At 41.1% G+C, this 18,827-nt stretch overlaps 2 protein-coding genes across 2 annotated transcripts; one reads left to right on the top strand and one right to left on the bottom strand.

The window, feature by feature from the left end:
* Positions 1 to 7,523: 7,523 nt before the first annotated feature.
* LOC124654715 (syntaxin-132-like) lies at positions 7,524 to 10,975 on the top strand. Its single transcript, XM_047193712.1, has 12 exons — positions 7,524 to 7,574; positions 8,302 to 8,406; positions 8,512 to 8,568; positions 8,727 to 8,775; positions 8,884 to 8,972; positions 9,062 to 9,135; positions 9,207 to 9,249; positions 9,870 to 9,956; positions 10,062 to 10,139; positions 10,222 to 10,302; positions 10,420 to 10,485; positions 10,589 to 10,975. Exons 1-12 carry the CDS (start codon positions 7,557 to 7,559, stop codon positions 10,745 to 10,747), a joined length of 906 nt encoding a protein of 301 aa, XP_047049668.1. The 5' UTR covers positions 7,524 to 7,556; the 3' UTR covers positions 10,748 to 10,975.
* Positions 10,976 to 14,371: 3,396 nt separating this feature from the next.
* On the bottom strand, positions 14,372 to 18,239 carry LOC124654099 (transcription termination factor MTERF2, chloroplastic-like). The gene is made up of 7 exons (XM_047193127.1): positions 17,663 to 18,239; positions 16,971 to 17,108; positions 16,641 to 16,886; positions 16,408 to 16,521; positions 16,106 to 16,288; positions 15,415 to 15,632; positions 14,372 to 14,792 (listed from the first exon to the last, which is right to left on the bottom strand). Exons 1-7 carry the CDS (start codon positions 18,194 to 18,196, stop codon positions 14,450 to 14,452), a joined length of 1,776 nt encoding a protein of 591 aa, XP_047049083.1. The 5' UTR covers positions 18,197 to 18,239; the 3' UTR covers positions 14,372 to 14,449.
* Between the last annotated feature and the right edge of the window lie 588 nt (positions 18,240 to 18,827).

The raw sequence follows: 18,827 nt of genomic DNA, 5'->3' as shown, positions 1-18,827 counted from the left end.
ACAAAAAAATTAGTTGCTAGTTTTACTTTATTTACTGTCTTGTTCTCCATATTAAAAACACACAAAAATTAGTTACTTGCATTTACTTTATCTAGTTTGCTTTATTTACTACTGCTAAAATGGGTACTGTTGAGAATACTAAGTTGTGTGACTTCACTAGCACAAATAATAATGATTTCTTATGCACACCTATTGCTCCACCCGCAACTACAGCAGAATTCTTTGAAATTAAACCTGCTTTACTGAATCTTGTTATGAGAGAGCAATTTTACGGTGTTAGTTCCGATGATCTTCTCTGCCCATCTTAATAATTTTGTTGAACTATGTGAAATGCAAAAGTATAAGGATGTAGATGGTGACATTATAAAATTAAAATTGTTTCCTTTCTCCTTAAGAGGAAGAGCTAAAGATTGGTTGCTATCTTTGCCTAGAAATAGTATTGATTCATGGACTAAATGTAAGGATGCTTTTATTGGTAGATACTATCCTCCCGCTAAAATTATATCTCTGAGAAGTAGCATAATGAATTTTAAGCAATTAGATAATGCACATGTTGCTCAAGCATGGGAGAGAATGAAATCTTTGGTGAAGAATTGCCCTACCCATGGACTGACTACTTGGATGATCATCCAAACCTTTTATGCAGGACTGAATTTTTCTTCGCGGAACCTATTGGATTCAGCTGCTGGAGGTACCTTTATGTCCATTACTTTGGGGGCGGCAACAAAGCTTCTTGATGATATGATGATAAATTACTCCGAATGGCACACGGAAAGAGCTCCACAAGGTAAGAAGGTAAATTCAGTTGAAGAAACCTCCTCCTTGAGTGATAAGATTGATGCTATTATGTCTATGCTTGTGAATGGTAGATCTAATGTTGATCCTAATAATGTTCCTTTAGCTTCATTGGTTGCTCAAGAAGAACATGTTGATGTGAATTTCATTAAAAGTAATAATTTCAACAACAATGCTTATAGGAATAATTCTGGTAACAACTATAGACCATATCCTTCTGCTAATGGTAATGGTTATGGTAATTCTTATGGTAGATATGAGGAAAAGATGCTAGAAATTGAAAGATCCACTAAGAGCTTTATGCAATCACAGTATGAGCAAAATCAATTGTTTACTAAAACTATGAATGAACAATCTACCTTGTTGAAAAATATAGGAAATCAACTTGAAAATTTGAATATGGATATTTCGGGTTTGCAAACTAAGATTTCAAATGCTGAAAACCGAATCTCATACATGTCTGCGTCACAATCCTCCTTAATTAATAAAATGGCTGCTAAACCTGAGGATATTGATAATAAAATTGTTACTACAACAAATGCCATCCAAGTTCGAATTAATGAAAATATTAGATTGATCGCTGAATTGCATGCTATGTGGGAAAGAGAAGAAAACGAAAAACTAGCTAAAGAGAATAATGTAGCTAAAGTTTGGACTATTACCACCACTAGACATGTTAATGCTTCACATGCTGCTACACCTCCTACTATCAATGGTAAAATAATTGGTGTTGGCAATGTTTCTACTCCTAGTGCAAAGCGTTCAAAATTGCCTGAAACTGCTAAAACTGCTGAAACTGATAAAACTGCTGAAATTTTTCAAAATGTTGGGGACAATGATCCCATTGCTGTAGATCATAATGGTTTAGACTTTGATGATTGTCAAATCTCTGAAGTAATAAAGTTCTTACAAAAACTTGCTAAAAGTCCCAATGCTAGTGCTATAAATTTGGCCTTTACAAAACATATTACAAATGCTCTCATAAAAGCTAGAGAAGAGAAACTAAAACTTGAAACCTCTATTCCTAGGAAGTTGGAAGATGGTTGGGAGTCTATCATTAAGATGAGGGTCAATGATTTTGATTGTAATGCTTTAGGTGATCTTGGTGCAAGTATTTCTGTTATGCCTAAGAAAATTTATGATATGCTTGACTTGCCACCATTGAGAAATTGTTATTTGGATGTTAATCTTGTTGATAATGCTATAAAGAAACCTTTGGGGAGAATTGATAATGTTCGTATTATGGTTAACAATAACCTTGTCCCCGTTGATTTTGTTGTCTTGGATATTGAATGCAATGCATCTTGTCCCATTATATTGGGAAGACCTTTTCTTGAACTGTTGGTGCTACCATTGATATGAAGGAAGGTAATATTAAATATCAATTTCCTCTCAAGAAAGGTATGGAACACTTCCCTAGAAAGAGAATGAAGTTACCTTATGATTCTATTATTAGAACAAATTATGATGTTGATGCTTCATCTCTTGATGATACTTGATTCACACTTTCTGCGCCTAGCTGAAAGGCGTTAAAGAAAAGCGCTTATGGGAGACAACCCATTATTTTACTTCTACACTTTGTTTTATATTTGGGTCTTGGAAGTTGTTACTACTGTAGCAACCTCTCCTTATCTTTATTTTATTGCATTGTTGTCCCAAGTAAAGTCTTTGATAGTAAAGTCAATACTAGATTTCGATTACTACGCAGGAACAGATTTCTTGCTGTCACGAAATTGAACCGCCCCTGCTGTAGAAAATTTATAAAAATCTGCCAATTTACGTGCGTGATCCTCAGATATGTACGCAACTTTCATTCAATTTGGGCATTTTCATCTGAGCAAGTCTGGTGCCTCTAAAAAATTCGTCTTTACGGACTCTTCTGTTTTGACAGATTCTGCCTTTTATTTCGCATTGCCTGTTTTGCTATGTTTTATGGATTTCTTTGTTCCATTAACTTTCAGTAGCTTTGTGAAATGTCCAGAAGTGTTAAGAATGATTATGTCACCTCTGAATATATGAATTATGCACTGACCCTCTAATGAGATTGTTTTGAGTTTGGTGTGGAGGAAGTTTTCAGGGGTCAAGAGAGGAGGATGATACAATATGATCAAGAAGAGTGAAAAGTCTAAGCTTGGGGATGCCCCCGTGGTTCATCCCTGCATATTTTAAGAATACTCAAGCATCTAAGCTTGGGGATGCCCAAGGAATCCCTTCTTCATCGACAACTTATCAGGTCACCTCTAGTGAAACTATATTTTTATTCCGTCACATCTTATGTGCTTTACTTGGAGCGTCTCGTTTGTTTTTATTTTTGTTTTTGTTTGAATAAAATCGGATCCTAGCATTCTTTGTTTGGGAGAGAGACACGCTCCGCTGTTTCGTATGAACACATATGTTCTTAGCTTTATCTTTAATGTTCATTGCGAAAGTTGAACTACTTCATTCATTGTTATATGGTTGGAAACGGAAAATGCCGCATGTGGTAATTGGTATAATGTCTTGAATAATTTGATATTTGGCAATTGTTGTGCTCATATAGATCATGTTTAAGCTCTTGCATCATGTACCTTGTACCCATTAATGAAGAACTACATAGAGCTTGTTAAAATTTGGTTTGCATGATTGATCTCTAGAGTCTAGATACTTTCTGGTTAAGGTGTTTGAACAACAAGGAGACAATGTAAAGTATTATAATGCTTACAATATGTTCATATGTGAGTCTTGCTGCACCGTTTTATACTTGAGTTTGCTTCAAACAACCTTGCTATCCTAGCCTTGTATTGAGAGGAATTCTTCTCGTGCATCCAAATCCTTGAGCCAATAACCATGCCATTTGTGTCCACCATACCTACCTACTACATGGTATTTGTCTGCCATTCCAAAGTAAATTACTTGAGTGCTACCTTTAAAAAATTCTATTCCTTTATCTTTGCAATATATAGCTCATGGGAAAAATAGCCTTAAAAACTATTGTGGTGAAGAATATGTACTTATTTGTCTTATTTCTTAATAAGTTGCTTGTTGAGCGGTAACCATGTTTCTGGGGACGCCATCAACTTTTACCTTTGTTGAATATCATGTGAGTTGCTATGCATGTTCGTCTTGTCTGAAGTAAGGGCGATTTTCATGATCATATGGTTTGAGTATGCATATTGATAGAGAAGAACATTGGGCCGCTAACTAAAGCCATGATTCATGGTGGAAGTTTCAGTTTGGACAATTAATCCTCAATCTCTTATGAGAATTTTAACTGTTGTTGAATACTTATGCATTAAAGAGGAGTCCATTATCTGTTGTCTATGTTGTCCCGGTATGGATGTCTAAGTTGAGAATAATCAAAAGCGAGAAATCCAATGCGAGCTTTCTCCTTAGACCTTTGTACAGGCGGCATAGAGGTACCCCTTTGTGACACTTGGTTGAAACATATGTTATGCAATGATAATCCATGTTAGTCCAAGCTAATTAGGACAAGGTGCGAGCACTATTGGTATACTATGCATGAGGCTTGCAATTTATAGGATATCTTATACATAACACATATGCTTTGTTACTACCGTTGACAAAATTGTTTCTATGTTTTCAAAATGAAAAGCTCTAGCACAAAAATAGTAATCCATGCTTCGCTCTGCGAAGGGCCATTCTTCTACTTTATTGTTGAGTCAGTTCACCTATTCTTTCTATCTTAGAAGCAAACACTTGTATCAACTGTGTGCATTGATTCTTACATGTTTACCTATTGCACTTGTTATATTACTTTGTGTTGACAATTATCCATGAGATAAATATGTTGAAGTTGAAAGCAATTGCTGAAACTTATATCTTCCTTTGTGTTGCTTCAAAGCTTTCTACTAAGAATCTATTGCTTTATGAGTAACTCTTATGCAAGTCTTATTGATGCTTGTCTTGAAAGTATTATTCATGAAAAGTCTTTGCTATATGATTCATTTGTTTACTCATTGTCTTTGCCATTGCTTCGAATCGCTGCATTCATCTCATATGCTTTACAATAGTATGATCAAGATTATGATAGCATGTCACTTCAGAAATTATCTTTGATATCGTTTACCTACTCGAGAGCGAGTAGGAACTAAGCTTGGGGATGTTTGATACGTCCCAAACGTATCTATAATTTCTTATGTTCCATGCTACTTTTATGATGATACTCACATGTTTTATACACATTATATGTTATTATTATGCATTTTCCGGCACTAACCTATTGACGAGATGCCGAAGAGCCAGTTGTTGTTTTCTGCTGTTTTTGGTTTCAGAAATCCTAGTAAGGAAATATTCTCGGAATTGGACGAAATCAACGCCTAGGGGCTTATTTTTCTACGAAGCTTCCAGAAGACCGGAGGAAATACAAAGTGGGGCCACGGGGCGCCGCCACACTAGGGCGGCGCGGCCTAGAGGGGGCCCGCGCGGCCCTAGCGTGTGGGGCCCCCGTGACGCCTCCTGACCTGCCCTTCCGCCTACTTAAAACCTTCGTCGCGAAACCCCAGTACCGAGAGCCACGATACGGAAAACCTTCCAGAGACGCCGCCGCCGCCAATCCCATCTCGGGGATTCGGGAGATCGCCTCCGGCACCACTGCCGGAGAGGGGAATCATCTCCCGGAGGTCTCTTCATCGCCATGATCGCCTCCGGATCGATGTGTGAGTAGTCCACCCCTGGACTATGGGTCCATAGCAGTAGCTAGATGGTTGTCTTCTCCTCATTGTGCTATCATGTTAGATCTTGTGAGCTTCCTATCATGATCAAGATCATCTATTTGTAATGCTACATGTTGTGTTTGTTGGGATCCGATGAATATTGAATACTATGTCAAGTTGATTATCAATCTATCATATATGTTGTTTATGTTCTTGCATGCTCTCCGTTGCTAGTAGAGGCTCGGCCAAGTTGATACTTGTGACTCCAAGAGGGAGTATTTATGCTCGATAGTGGGTTCATGCCTCCATTGAATGCGGGACGAGTGATAGAAAGTTCTAAGGTTGTGGATGTGTTGTTGCCACTAGGGATAAAACATCGATGATTTGTCTAAGGATATTTGTGTTGATTACATTACGCACCATACTTAATACAATTGTCTGTTGTTTGCAACTTAATACTGGAGGAGGTTCGGATGATAACCTGAAGGTGGACTTTTTAGGCATAGATGCATGCTGGATAGCGGTCTATGTACTTTGTCGTAATGCCCTGATTAAATCTCATAGTACTCATCATGATATATGTATGTGCATTGTTATGCCTTCTTTATTTGTCAATTGCCCAACTGTAATTTGTTCACCCAACATCGTTTATCTTATGGGAGAGACACCACTAGTGAACTGTGGACCCCGGTCCAATTCTTTACATCTGAAATACAATCTACTGCAATTGTTCTTTACTGTTCTTCGCAAACAATCATCATCTTCCACACAATACGTTTAATCATTTGTTTACGGCAAGCCGGTGAGATTGACAACCTCAGCATTACGTTGGGGCAAAGTACTTTGATTGTGTTGTGCAGGTTCCACGTTGGCGCCGGAATCCCTGGTGTTGCGTCGCACTACACTCCGCCACCAACAACCTTCACGTGTTCCTTGACTCCTACTGATTCGATAACCTTGGTTTCTTACTGAGGGAAACTTACTGCTGTGCGCATCACACCTTCCTCTTGGGGTTCCCAACGGACGTGTCAACTACACACAGCACTCCTCCAGATACGCATATGCATCCACATGGGAGGGCGGGTGAAGAACAAAATCGACTAGATCAGTTTCGATCTGTTTACCTCTGTCCTTTGTGTTGCTTCCCACCGAAGACGTCGATGATGTTGAGCGTGCCGTCGAGATCAGATCCTTGTCGCCTTCAATCCCCACAGATGGCGCCAATTGACAAGGGATTAACTTGTCAATGGCTACAGATTGTAGACTAGGTTTTCAGGGAAGTAAAGGGCAAGTAGATCTCGAAGGTTCAGCCGGAAAAGTACTCGACTGCTATGAAAACTAGGGTTGTGTTGGCAATGAAATCGATGCTCTCTTTGTCCCTCGACTCCCCCTTATATAGGAGGCGGAGCCGAGGGTTTCGTATTACACAAGTTTACAGATTCCGGGAGACTCTTTGAGTTCGACCCGTAAAGTTACAAATCTCTTTATTCCTAATACAATTCTATCTTTCCTTATCAACAACTAATTGGGCTTCCGAGCTTCGTATTCTTCGACTCGTGGGCCTTCAGTAAACCTCGGGTACCATCTTCGACAGGCCCATCGGGGATGCCTATATCACCGGGGCTGTGGCCGGGCCGGGGCCGAAGCCGGGGCCAAGGCCAGGGCCGGGACCGAGGCCGGCAGCAGCGGCCGCTGAGGTGAGATCCTCCGCCGCCGCCCGGGAGGGAGGCGGGAGAGGAGGAGGCGGCGCCCTCACTTAGCGTCTTGCATTGTAGATGCCCTAATACTTAATGCTAACGAGCAAAGAAGGTATAAAAAAGACTTCCAATTATGGTTGTGATTGATTAATTACTACCGTTTATTGATTACCATACTTAATATAGACTACTGTAAGTTCCAATCAAATTCTACAGTACAATTCTTCTTTTTCCATGGCAACCGTCTGGTCCGAGCTGTATAGAGACAAAGCAGTAACCTAACAAATCGACAGCCAGATCGCAGCGCCCGAGGCCTCCGGCTTAACTCCCCGCCCGGAGTGTCACTTCGCCGTCTCTCTCTTTCTCTCGTCGCCGTCGCCGTCGCCTGGTCATCTCTCCTTGCTGCGCCGTCATGAACAACCTGCTCAGCGTAAGTGCCCTCTCCTCCCCTCCGGACCTTCCTCTCCTCGCTGCGCCGTCATGAACAACCTGCTCACTGTAAGTGGCTCCTTCAATTGCTTCGCCTACTTGCGGGGATCCAGCACGCGAGCTCGATATCTGTGTGGGGGTAGTCTGGCGTGTCCCCTCCCGTGCGGGCTTCGAATTCCGGGCGGAACCGCTGTTCTGGCTCCTGGAGCTTGAAGTCGGCTGCCGATCGGGGTTTCTTTATGGTCACCCCTACTGGTTAGGGTTTTCTGATTGCACTACTAGTAAACTTTGGTTGACAGTTAGGTTGAAACCTCGTACTGATTGCACTAGTTATCTGGACAGTCATATTAACTGGTTGGGAATTTCTGCGGGGGTTTGATGTCCCGGAAGGCTTCAGAACGTTCTTTTGGCATTACATGGTCAATGTCATGTTTGTTTCGACGTGCATTGTGTTACGAATTACAAACAATTTGTAATTTCGAAGGAGGCGTTATAAATTTGGAAGTGACAGCTCAATTACTGTACTCGTTTGGCAGATTATCTGTCTAGTTAGGAATATAGGCTTAATGGTTAATGTTAATGTTCTTTTAGGCCGCAGTCGTATTAGTTGTGGATGGTGAAAGTGGCACATTTGCCTTTTCAGATTGGATTCGTAACAATCGGGCCTTCTTCTGCGTGAGTGCTGCAGTACATTTTTTTTGCATATTGTGAACATTCAGCTTTTGCAGGGTTTCTTTAAGCTTCGTAGGCGTGATTCCTCAAGAGATGGGGACGTTGAAATGGGAATGCATCAGCCTGATGCTTCTGCTAATTTAAAAGGTTTCTTAAAAAAGGTAGTTCTTCAGAGAATTCTGTAGTCCATGTCTTTGCATTTTGTGACAGTTCACTTTGTCCAGTTTTTGCACTTCAGATTAATGACATGATGCGTTCATGCATAGGTTGATGGAGTCGAGAGCCTAATCGCTAAGCTGGGGAATCTCTTGACTAAGCTCCAGGTCCATTCATCATTCCCCAAACTAACATCTTCCTCGTTCTTATGTTTGCTGATGTATTCATTTTCGTAGCAACTATGTCCCAGTATTAAGTTCCTTGATGAATTTATCAAAGTCATGCAGTTTCATAACATATATTTGCACGTCGCTTTTGTTTGCAGACTGCAAATGAGGAATCAAAAGCAGTTGCAAAAGCGAGTGCCATGAAAGGTGAGAACTTGTCTACTTTAGCAGAGCTAACCCTTATCTGAAATGAGTTTGGACTCTCTTGAAAAATTAGCTATACTTATAGTCAGACACAACAATACTTTTATACAGCAATTAAGCGGCGAATGGACAAAGATATAGATGAAGTTGGCAAAATTGCTCTCCTGGCAAAGGCAAAATTGGATGAACTGGAAAAAGACGTATGTTTTCACTTGACCCTGCTTGTTAATGGCATTTTCTCTTAGCAGTATTTGCATAAATTAATCGTTTGTTTGCCCCTGTGATACAGAACCTGTCTAACAGCCAGAAAACTGGATGCGAGAAGGGTTCTGCAGTAGACCGATCAAGAGACCAGACTACTGGGTACATTTACTGTTGAGATCTCTTCCCCTTATGAATTAGTTGTTATTCACTATGCTTACTGATCTGTACAGGGCAGTGAGAAAGAAATTGAAGGGGCGGATGGATGAATTTCAGGTATTGTTTATTCTAACTGGAGTGTCTAACTTGAAATGTATGTGAGGATTTTCCTGTTCTGTGATTAAATTTTCCCTATAATGCCCAATAGTTCTTAATACACACAGACAATTAAAACAAGTCAACCTTTCTATTTACTAGGGCTATTTGATATGCCTCATAGAGCAGCAGGGAGAAACCACTCTGCATCATATGAGAACAATCTAGTTCTTCCTAAGCAAGGAATCAAAGTGGTTTAATTGATTCTTGTTTGTTCTTACAAGTGAAAAAAAATACATCAGTAAAAAGTACTTAGCTTATTGCCCCAGTTTCAACTTTCATTAGCTCCCCTGATGATAAGACTAGAAGAGCCTTCTGTTTCTTAGTCACTAAAATAGATTAATAGTATGAATATTATTGGCCTGATGTCTCTAAAGAAGCCATGGAATACATTTAATGTCATGCTGACTTTCATTAGCTCTCCTGATGGTAAGACTCTAGAAGAGCTTTATCTTTCTTAATCACTGTGAAAGATTAATAGTATGAATACTATCTGCCTGATGTCTCCGAAGAAGCGACGAAATTCATCTAAAGTCATATACTGCAGTGTTTGACTGACACCTAGTTACCCACTGATGCAGGTATTAAGAGAATCAATCCGGCAGGAGTATCGGGAAGTTGTTGAACGAAGGGTATTTACTGTAACTGGCAATCGCCCTGATGAAGAGGTAAATAGTTGCAACAGTATAGATCTATGGTTAACTTTGTACTTTGCAATGTTCTTTAAATGGGCTATTTACACTGTGCCTCCTTCGTTACTTTGGGACCCGCAGACTATTGATGATTTAACAGAGACTGGGAGAAGTGAGCAAATTTTCAAAGATGCGGTCCAACAGCAGGGGAGAGGCCAGGTATGAGTAATATATAACTGGTGGTTGCTTATTGTGGGGGAAATGCATGAAAATCTTACAAGGATAATTTTGTATTTTCCAGATATTGGACACTGTTGCCGAGATACAGGAGCGACATGACGCTGTAAGGGATCTAGAGAGGAAGCTTCTGGAGTTGCAGCAGGTTACCTTTCATTTGCATAAGCTGTTACGCAGTTTTATAGTTCACTTGATAGATATGTGAATACAAGGGGGATAGTATGTCTTAATTTACCCCATTTCCTTGGTTTTTGCCTTGTAGATATACCTGGATATGGCAGTATTGGTTGATGCTCAAGGAGACGTGTTCAACCACGTAGAGACACATGTAATACCACCTAATTCGAAGTAGACGTATCCAATTTTATGAACAAACAAGCTGGTTGCTGCTAACACTTGCATTGTGATGCCTTCTCTTTTATTGTTCCAAGGTTTCAAATGCTACAAACTACATGCAGCAAGGCGTGGGTGCCCTCCAGAGTGCGAAGAAGCATCAGAGGAGCTCGAGAAAGTGGATGTGCTGCGCTATATTCGTTCTGGTGGTAGTGGTGATCGTTGTCATCCTAATTATTCACCCATGGAAGAAGTAACTCTTGAGCACGGCCTGAAGCGGAAGATCTCGGCGGAATATATACATATATATAGTGTTTTCCTGTCTGTGCATTCTATGTAGTCTGTCACCACTCTTCTATCGCTGTACCTATGTGTTCAACCAGACAAAGCCCATATTGTTTAGGGGCTGCGTTGAGTTTCCGGTGTGCTCAACAACTATGTATGCTGTGAAACTGGTGAACCCGAAACTCAGTTGTGCATCCTGATCCCTGAGTCTTTTTTATTGCAGTTGACAAGCCACTGGAAGGTGCGTGGTTTGGGATATTAAAAGCGGGTTGCAGTGTTTGGGAGAAATCAGCCGCCTCCCCATCATCAGATTCACTAATCTAGGACCTTCGATCGCCGCACATCAAACTGACGAGAATGCAACATCGTTTGCAACATTTACCCACAACATGAAACAACAACAGATGTGAATAGCACAAACAACATTGGAGGAACACAAATGCAACATGAGAAAACTTTTAACTAAATGTCCCAGTTTGGACTTTCGTTTATCACTTGATGGTAAGACTCTAGAAGGGCCTTATGCTTCTTAGTCAGTGTGATAGATTGATAGGCTTCATTGATTCTTTAATGTTCTTACAAGTAAAGTGAAAACTGTTTAGCTAAATGTCCCAGTTTAGACTTTCATTAACTCCCCAGATGGTAAGATTCTAGAAGAGCCTTTTGTTTCTTAGTCACTATGATGGATTGATAGGCTTACTTGATTCTTTTATCTTCTTTTTTTTTTTCTTCAAGTGAGACATGCATGATGTTCTTAATGTTGTGAGGGGGCTGAATGGACTCTTGGGAAGGATCATATAAGCTTCTAGTAATGCATATTCCATGAACCACATTGTCTAAAGTTAATTGAGGGATTAACTGCAGCCTGCGCTGTATCTGTTTCAAGATCAAAGGAGACAGGTTCAGGTCAGACTGGAAAACAGAAATCGCCCAGCTGTGCCTGAAGTGAGGCAATGGAAGTTACAAGTGAATGTAAGAACGTGCAAGTTTTAGACTAGGAACACACAAAGAAACACTTTTGTGGGTGGCAATCTCAGCTCTCAGGTGCATACATGATATTGATATATGCTTGAAAGATTGGTGATGAAGAAACTCTGTACATAAAACAAGCAGTTCCAGTGAAATCAAATGTCTTCACTACCACAGATCGAATTACAGTGCTGGTACATGTATAGAGTTAGTACAAACTACAAAAGGGTGAAACTGATAGAAAGGCCATCCCAGGCAAATTTTCCTACTTATTTTTTCTCAAAGTAACAACCAGTTGAAACGTGTCATTTTCCTTAAGAAAGCGCTCAAATAGTGTGAGCGACCAACAATTATAAAGGTACTAGCTAAGGGAGGTTCAAGTCTCCGCGCTATTGAGGGACTTGCTTGGTGTTCCGGGCTTCACAGCAGCGGTATAAAAGTGGGGGCGAGAACATAGGTGAAGTTCAGAATCCTACCTTTCAGGGTGAAAATCCAAGATCTGGCCTTAACTGGTTGTGTCTAGCAATGACCTTGTTGAAGACATTGTTTTGAGAGCGGGGACTATCTTCAGTGTGAAAACCTAAGATCTTTGATCGGGCGATGACGGAGCACTGTTCCCTTCTTGGAGGCGTCGTTTTTGGAGAGTCTGTATTTCAGGTGTTGTCTTGACGGTGGATGTATCATTGTTGTTAGGCCCGAGATACTGTAGCAGGACTTTTGTTTCTTAGTTTTCTTTTCCTTTTTTTGGTTGTGTGCATCCGTAGTGTCATTAGGGTGGTGCGTTGTTGTAGAGGCTGGGTGTAATTGGTATCTTTTGATATTAATATATTCCCTTTATCGAAAAATATAGATCCATGGCTCGAAATTATTTTATTCCCGCGCTCATAGGTGATTTTGAGGCAATGGAAAAATAGGGGTGTACAAACATAAATTAATGTGACCGCGAGAGGGTAGTATGGTAGTATCACTACACTGCAGTTGCAGCACTGGGAGTATTTTTGTTTTCAAAGTGGCTGCAAAATAAGCCAGTAGTATTTTTCTTGACTCAAACAGGAGCCGGAGGTAGACGTGAAGTAAGTATATTTTTTATTGCATTGTTACGAAAGGAGACTGTAGTATTTTTCCCGGAAAAAAGGTGGTGGACGGTAGAGCAAGTATATTTTCCTGGCATAAAGCAGTAACATTTTTCTACGATAAAAAAGGCAACGAATGTTAGAGTATCTTTTTCTGAAGTTTCCGTAGAAGAAGGCGGTAATTTGCTCTTCGAATAAAAGAGACGATGAAATATGGAGTATTTTCCAAAGTACATATTAATATTTTTCCAAATAAAATAGGAGAATACTATTGACAAATTATCCTCGACGAATTACGCACCATTAGATAATTACTATTGGATAGTTACCCCATGTGAATGGTTGATGGCTTAAAAAGCCCTTGGCAAATAATTACAAAGGAAGAATTACTGTTTGTGCGCCATCAGAAAAATATTGTTGCGAAGTTACCGTTGGAGAACTATGCAGCATTGAACAATTCTTGTTGAGCATTTACCCGCCATTAGTGATTTAGAAGAAGGTATGTACAGACAAATTGTTGTTAGAAAAATAATATTGCGCGTTGTACCAGAAAATTATTGTTCATGTTGTTACTGTAAATAATATCAACAACAAAAATTTCAAAGAAATACTGTTGCAGAAATACCTGTACAGAATTGTGAATCATCCTCGAAGAATAACTATTGAGTAATTACCGTCGGGAAATTACGGCTTGAGTTGTAGATTTCTCCTGGAAATTTGCTGCTGGAAAATCACCGGTAAAAATATTGTAACATGCACTGTTGAAAACCAATAGCAAAAATTACAGAAGCGAACGCTTTAGCGGACTGTGCATGGATTATGTTTTGGCCGCTTGATGGAGATCTAATGGTCCAATCACTAGAAGACACTGTTTATGGACAGTTTACTGTTCATGTGAACAATAAAGGAGACGTGGGAGGCTAAGAAAGCTCTATTTTGTCCGGCTTTAATATATCTATATTTATCTATACAATACAATATGAGCAGTGCACCCACCAACAGCAAGGCCAAGAACACACAAAAAAAACATCCTGATCGCCAGACCTACAACCGCAACGACATGAAACTCCCCTTGCCAGCCTCCAGACATTGATGGCAAAGAAAATGAGGACAGGGCCTCAAACCCGCTTTTGCCAGGCACCCCGAAAACCAAGACCACAACACTTGGACTGTACTGGTTAACCCCCACCATAGCGCCTAGGGAGGGAGGGCTGATCAAGAAGCAGACCAAGTTCTGTCGGTAGGCAGAAGGCATGACCCCTGTGTTTCTTGTCTATATCATCTGAATCTCATAGAACCGAAACCTACCCCAACTTGCTTGGGAAACAGGCTTTGATGTTGTTGTTGTCTCATAGAACCGAAATCTCGATGATCTCAATCCCTCAACAACATCCTTACTATGCACAAGCTTCTTACCTGCACCTTGTCGGTCTGGTATGCCCATTGAGCCCAGACTAAGGAACTGAAGGCCAACCCTTGCAATGTATCAACAGCTCTTGCCAAACTTGCAGATCCTACAATATCACCCATTGATGGCACAGACCAAGTGCCGAACAAATACCTCCGAGAGCCCATCCACGTTGTTCCTTGCCACTGAGAACGCTCATTGTTCCGGTTTCATGAGCTTGTATTTTAACCACCTTTGCTTGATTGTAGTGTCTCAGGTAATGTTTCTATTCCCAAGTACTCTTCAGCAAAAGCCTCATCGTTTTTTGCAAACATGTCCGTCAGACTGCAGTCTATGTTTCTGCCCTTGATTACCCAAAACCGTGGTTTTATCTTCCCCTCCAGAGAATAGCTGAAGTACCTTGGGTATTCCACAATCGCCTTTAGAGGCTTCTTCATGGTTCGTAACAGAAACTCAAGCTTTGGTTTCATAACAAGGTCAACACTGTAACCTAGAAGTGGGGAGAATCTTGAGATCATTGAGCACACATCTTTTTTAGACAAGCCCATTCCCAGAAAGTAATTCATCCTGCAAACATTACAATGAGGTTATAGGCGTTCAACACTTAGAAGTGAAGACATCATGAATAGGAGATTGAGTAGTGAAAATCATGTTATCACTTCAGCTAAACAACAAACAGTAAAACCAGAAATCGAGTACCATGAATAGGAGATTGACCTGATTATGTTATTGACTACAATGAGACCATGAATGCTATATCTTGTAAAAAACACAATTCAAATACTTGCGTATTGCGATGTGCTGGTGGTACACTTTCTTAGCCAATAGTGGTTGATAGCAGGTCTTCAGCAGCAAGAGCCCACTTGAACTCACAGTTTCGACGGAGTAAAGTTTTCAGATTGTTACTTATGTTTCAAAGAGTATTGTGCTGTGATGTATTGTTTGAAAGGCTAGTATAAAGTTTGCCCAAATTTAGGAGAAACCCATCCATAAAGGCTCTAATTAAATACATATGAGCTGAATAGGTTCCAAGGAGTATATCTGGTGCAGCGTATATAGGCTGCCTAGCATATCTACTAGTAGCTAGATGAGCAATGAGTTAAACAATTTACATGTCTGCAAGAAGTAAACACGTATCAACTGCATTGACCAAGCCTTTGCGGCAGAACTTTTTTTTGTTTGTTCATACCTGGGAAGCAATGTGTGATTTATGTCCAATAACAAAAGCTCTGGATACTTCCTAATGATACGAGGAAGATTACGCTCGGAAACACCAAAGTCAATAAGAAAGTCAATTTTCTTCTTGAGTGTATTATCCACATCTGAAGCAATTATTTCTGGAGAGCGACAAATTATCTTTGCCATTGCATTCTTATCCAATCCCATATCCTCAAAAAAGGTAACAATCTGAGAAAAGAGGTAAACTAATTAGTACCAACAAGATACCAGTTACTAGAGGATATATATACATGTAAGAAGCACCTGGGTCAAGATCATCCCCAATTTTGCATCTCAATGTGACTAAAAGACTATGTTGCTCTGTGGATGCAGTTGCAGACTGACAGGAAAGTATGCAATCGACCAATATCAAACATTGAGTTTGGTCACCACCTTGGTGCATCATATGTCTCAATCCTAGGGGGATTTGCTTTGGATTAATTGGCTAACAATGAGAAATTGCAAAACTCAAGAGATAATGATGAAATCTGTTACCCATGTCAACTTAACGGAACAGCTATAATAGTGTCAAACAAAATATACCTTTTTACAGACTAGTTAGTGTTTCCAGAAAAGGAAATAGGAGAGCCAAAAGTAGGTAAAGTAACTTTCCCATTCAAAACACAGTTTATATGGACAAAGGATATAAATTTGCTACGCACCTGTAAGATTTCATTTGTTTTTCTCAGCAGCAACTGTGGACTTGATGTAAGAACTGGGACCAGCATTTTCTTACTGATGCCCAGGTCATCAAACAGTACCAGAATTGAGTTGATTCTTTTTGTTGAACAGCCCAGTATATGAGGCCAACTTTTCACAGCAACACCAAGGACTGTACTGGAAATCTGAAAGCGTAAAAAAAAAGATTACCAACAATATTTTATCCAATTATGATAAAATACAAACAAACAAACACAGCGTACAATAGGATCTGGAGCTATGTTAGTTACAGTAGGAAAATAACCTGTTTTCTTTTGAAAAACAAAAGCATCTGCCCGTAGTTTTCTATAACACTTGTTGAAAGAATCCACGGATACTTCAGCAACATCTTACCGATATATTCTTGTTCAATGCCAGCCTACAAATATTTGAAATAGGACAATATTTACACTTATTGTCCAGAGAAAAACCAATCCAGGTTTCACAAGGCATCACAGACATAAGGCTTCAGTTGAGAATCATGTACTTTTAGTATACCTTCTCCCATGCATAGATCCTTGGCTTGATATCATTTTCAATATCAGAAAGGATGATAGGAGGAAATGACAGCAGAACTGATGAAATCCTTGGCTTTGGAATTCCAATGCATTCAAGGTAATCAATTAATGGCTTGAGATGGTTGTCTTCTGAGCAGAGAAGGAGCATCGGAAATGATTCAATGAGATAGGGAAATGATACATCCCCTTGTGCCAACATGCTCAGACCACCAGACCTGGCCTCCATCTGCAGTTATTTGGTTGGAGAAGAATAAGTTTCAAGAGATATTTGAACTTCTGTGAGGAACAATAACTGGGCTGTGAAACATACTTTTTGGAAAAATGACAGCGTACTTTGGAGCGCCTCATCAGCAGGTATCGATAAGTGCATCATCATGCGCTTGGCATTCCGTCTGATTAGAGTTTCATAACCACTGCTTGAAAATAACACCTCTTTCAAGAACTTAACCTATATACATGAATAAACCATAAGTAACGAACTCACCTACTGAATAGAGGATAGTATCGATACTGTCAGATCAAACATATCTACCACGGTCATAATCCATACTATCGCATTATTTAGATATGTGATGCCGCCATTCAATGGCATGGAGGACAATTTTCTACACATTTTATGACATTGCTTGGTGGTGTTATCGCGGGAGAGAATGCATTTTATTTCTGTTCTTTCCTTTCAGTGAGCTTCAGTTGTTGGCCGCAGGCGGCAAACGCTGTTCAAACTACATACTCTGTTCTGATACCTCTCTGAATAATGGAACCACTGACCACTGAACTAACATTCTTGAGCTGAAGCTCTGTGCAAGACTACTACAAGCTTGGTGAGCTGAGTGGCAGGCTTGCAGTCAAGGACGGCACTGTTCGAGCAATCAAGTTCCTTCTCAGTTTGCTTGATATACAGACCTAATTAGCCATATCAAAATATACTAGATTCTGCAAGGGAACGACAGAAACAAAATGCAAGAAAATTGAGCTCAAAATGGACATCCTCCCACTTCTCACCCTATCGATGAGCACGGGGAGGCCCTCGACGGCGACGTAGGGCGCGATGAGCTTGGCGGAGGAGAGGCGCACGCCGAGGCTCTCGACGAGCGGGACGACCCCGCCGTCGCGCCTGCTCCTCCCCATGAAGTAGACCTTCCTGCCGAACCCGAGCGCGCCCATCTCCGCCCCCGCGCGGGCGCCCGCCCCGGCGCTCCAGGACGCCCAGAGCCCGAGCTCGTCGAGCTCCCTGACGCCGTCGGCCAGCATGGCGGCGTACCCCGGCGCGCGGGCGGCGATGGCGGCGGCGTCGGCGGGCGAGGCCCCGTGGTCGCGCAGGAGCTCCGCGACGGCCGCCTCGGCCTCGCGCGGGTCGCCGCGGGCGGAGGAGAGGGATGTGGAGGCGGCGGATGCGGTGGTGGAGGTGGTGACGCGGCGGCGCGGCTGGAGGCGGAGGTGGATGGGGGTAGGGGAGTGGTGTGGCTGCGTTCGGAGTGGAGGGGCTGTGGGTTTGAGGAGTGGGGAAGAGAGGAGTGCGGTGGTGGCCATGGCCATGGCGGAGGCGGAGCGCCGTAGAAGAGAAATGGAATGAAAATCCCGGCAAGAAGAGCTTAAACCCTCGCCGGGCGTCGGCCTGGTGGCTTATCTCTTCCTCCTACGAACTCAAGGAGACTTTCACCCAAGTTTTTGCAGATTTTTGTGTGGAAATCATTTGGCCCTTTTTTATCCAAATGATTTTCATGAGCATGACCTTAGAAGGAATAGAATCAACCATAAAAAGAAGAATCTCTTACAAATTTTCCAACCTCGGTTGATTGATTGGTATGGTTGAGTGTGATAGGGATTTTTCAATAGATTATTTTCCATCCACCCCAAATCTCTTAGAAATACTACCTCCATTCTAAAATGTAAGCCACTACGTAGTAGCTTTCTAAAAAAATCTTATATTTCGAAACGGATGTAATAATTCTTTGTTTTTTTATAAAATCAATGAATTTTAATGCATGATAAAGTCAACATGGCATTGCATTTTCATGTTTTTTGTATGGAAACCCTTCAAATCACCCATGCACCAGACAGATAAAACACATCGACAGCCCCCCCCCCCCCGCCCGCGCATAATTTCTCTTCCCTTGTATATTTCTTCTTTTCCGCAGGTCACTTCTCGCAATGCCCTCCTCCTCTC

This window comes from Lolium rigidum, chromosome 5 (genome assembly GCF_022539505.1).
Source record: "Lolium rigidum isolate FL_2022 chromosome 5, APGP_CSIRO_Lrig_0.1, whole genome shotgun sequence".
In the NCBI taxonomy this organism is placed as follows: Eukaryota; Viridiplantae; Streptophyta; class Magnoliopsida; order Poales; family Poaceae; genus Lolium; species Lolium rigidum.
This window is presented reverse-complemented; position numbering and strand designations above follow the sequence as displayed.

What these genes read in the sequence shown, in the direction of transcription:
- LOC124654715 (XM_047193712.1), top strand. An exon ending in TAAAAGGTTTCTTAAAAAAG is followed by an intron (nt 8,407 to 8,511) that starts GTAGTTCTTCAG and finishes GTTCATGCATAG; the next exon opens with GTTGATGGAGTCGAGAGCCT. An exon ending in AAAAGCGAGTGCCATGAAAG is followed by an intron (nt 8,776 to 8,883) that starts GTGAGAACTTGT and finishes ACTTTTATACAG; the next exon opens with CAATTAAGCGGCGAATGGAC.
- LOC124654099 (XM_047193127.1), bottom strand. Translation starts at nt 18,196, where the DNA reads ATGGCCATGGCCACCACCGCACTCCTCTCTTCCCCACTCCTCAAACCC. An exon ending in CGCTGTCATTTTTCCAAAAA is followed by an intron (nt 16,887 to 16,970) that starts GTATGTTTCACA and finishes AAATAACTGCAG; the next exon opens with ATGGAGGCCAGGTCTGGTGG. An exon ending in GGATCTATGCATGGGAGAAG is followed by an intron (nt 16,522 to 16,640) that starts GTATACTAAAAG and finishes AAATATTTGTAG; the next exon opens with GCTGGCATTGAACAAGAATA.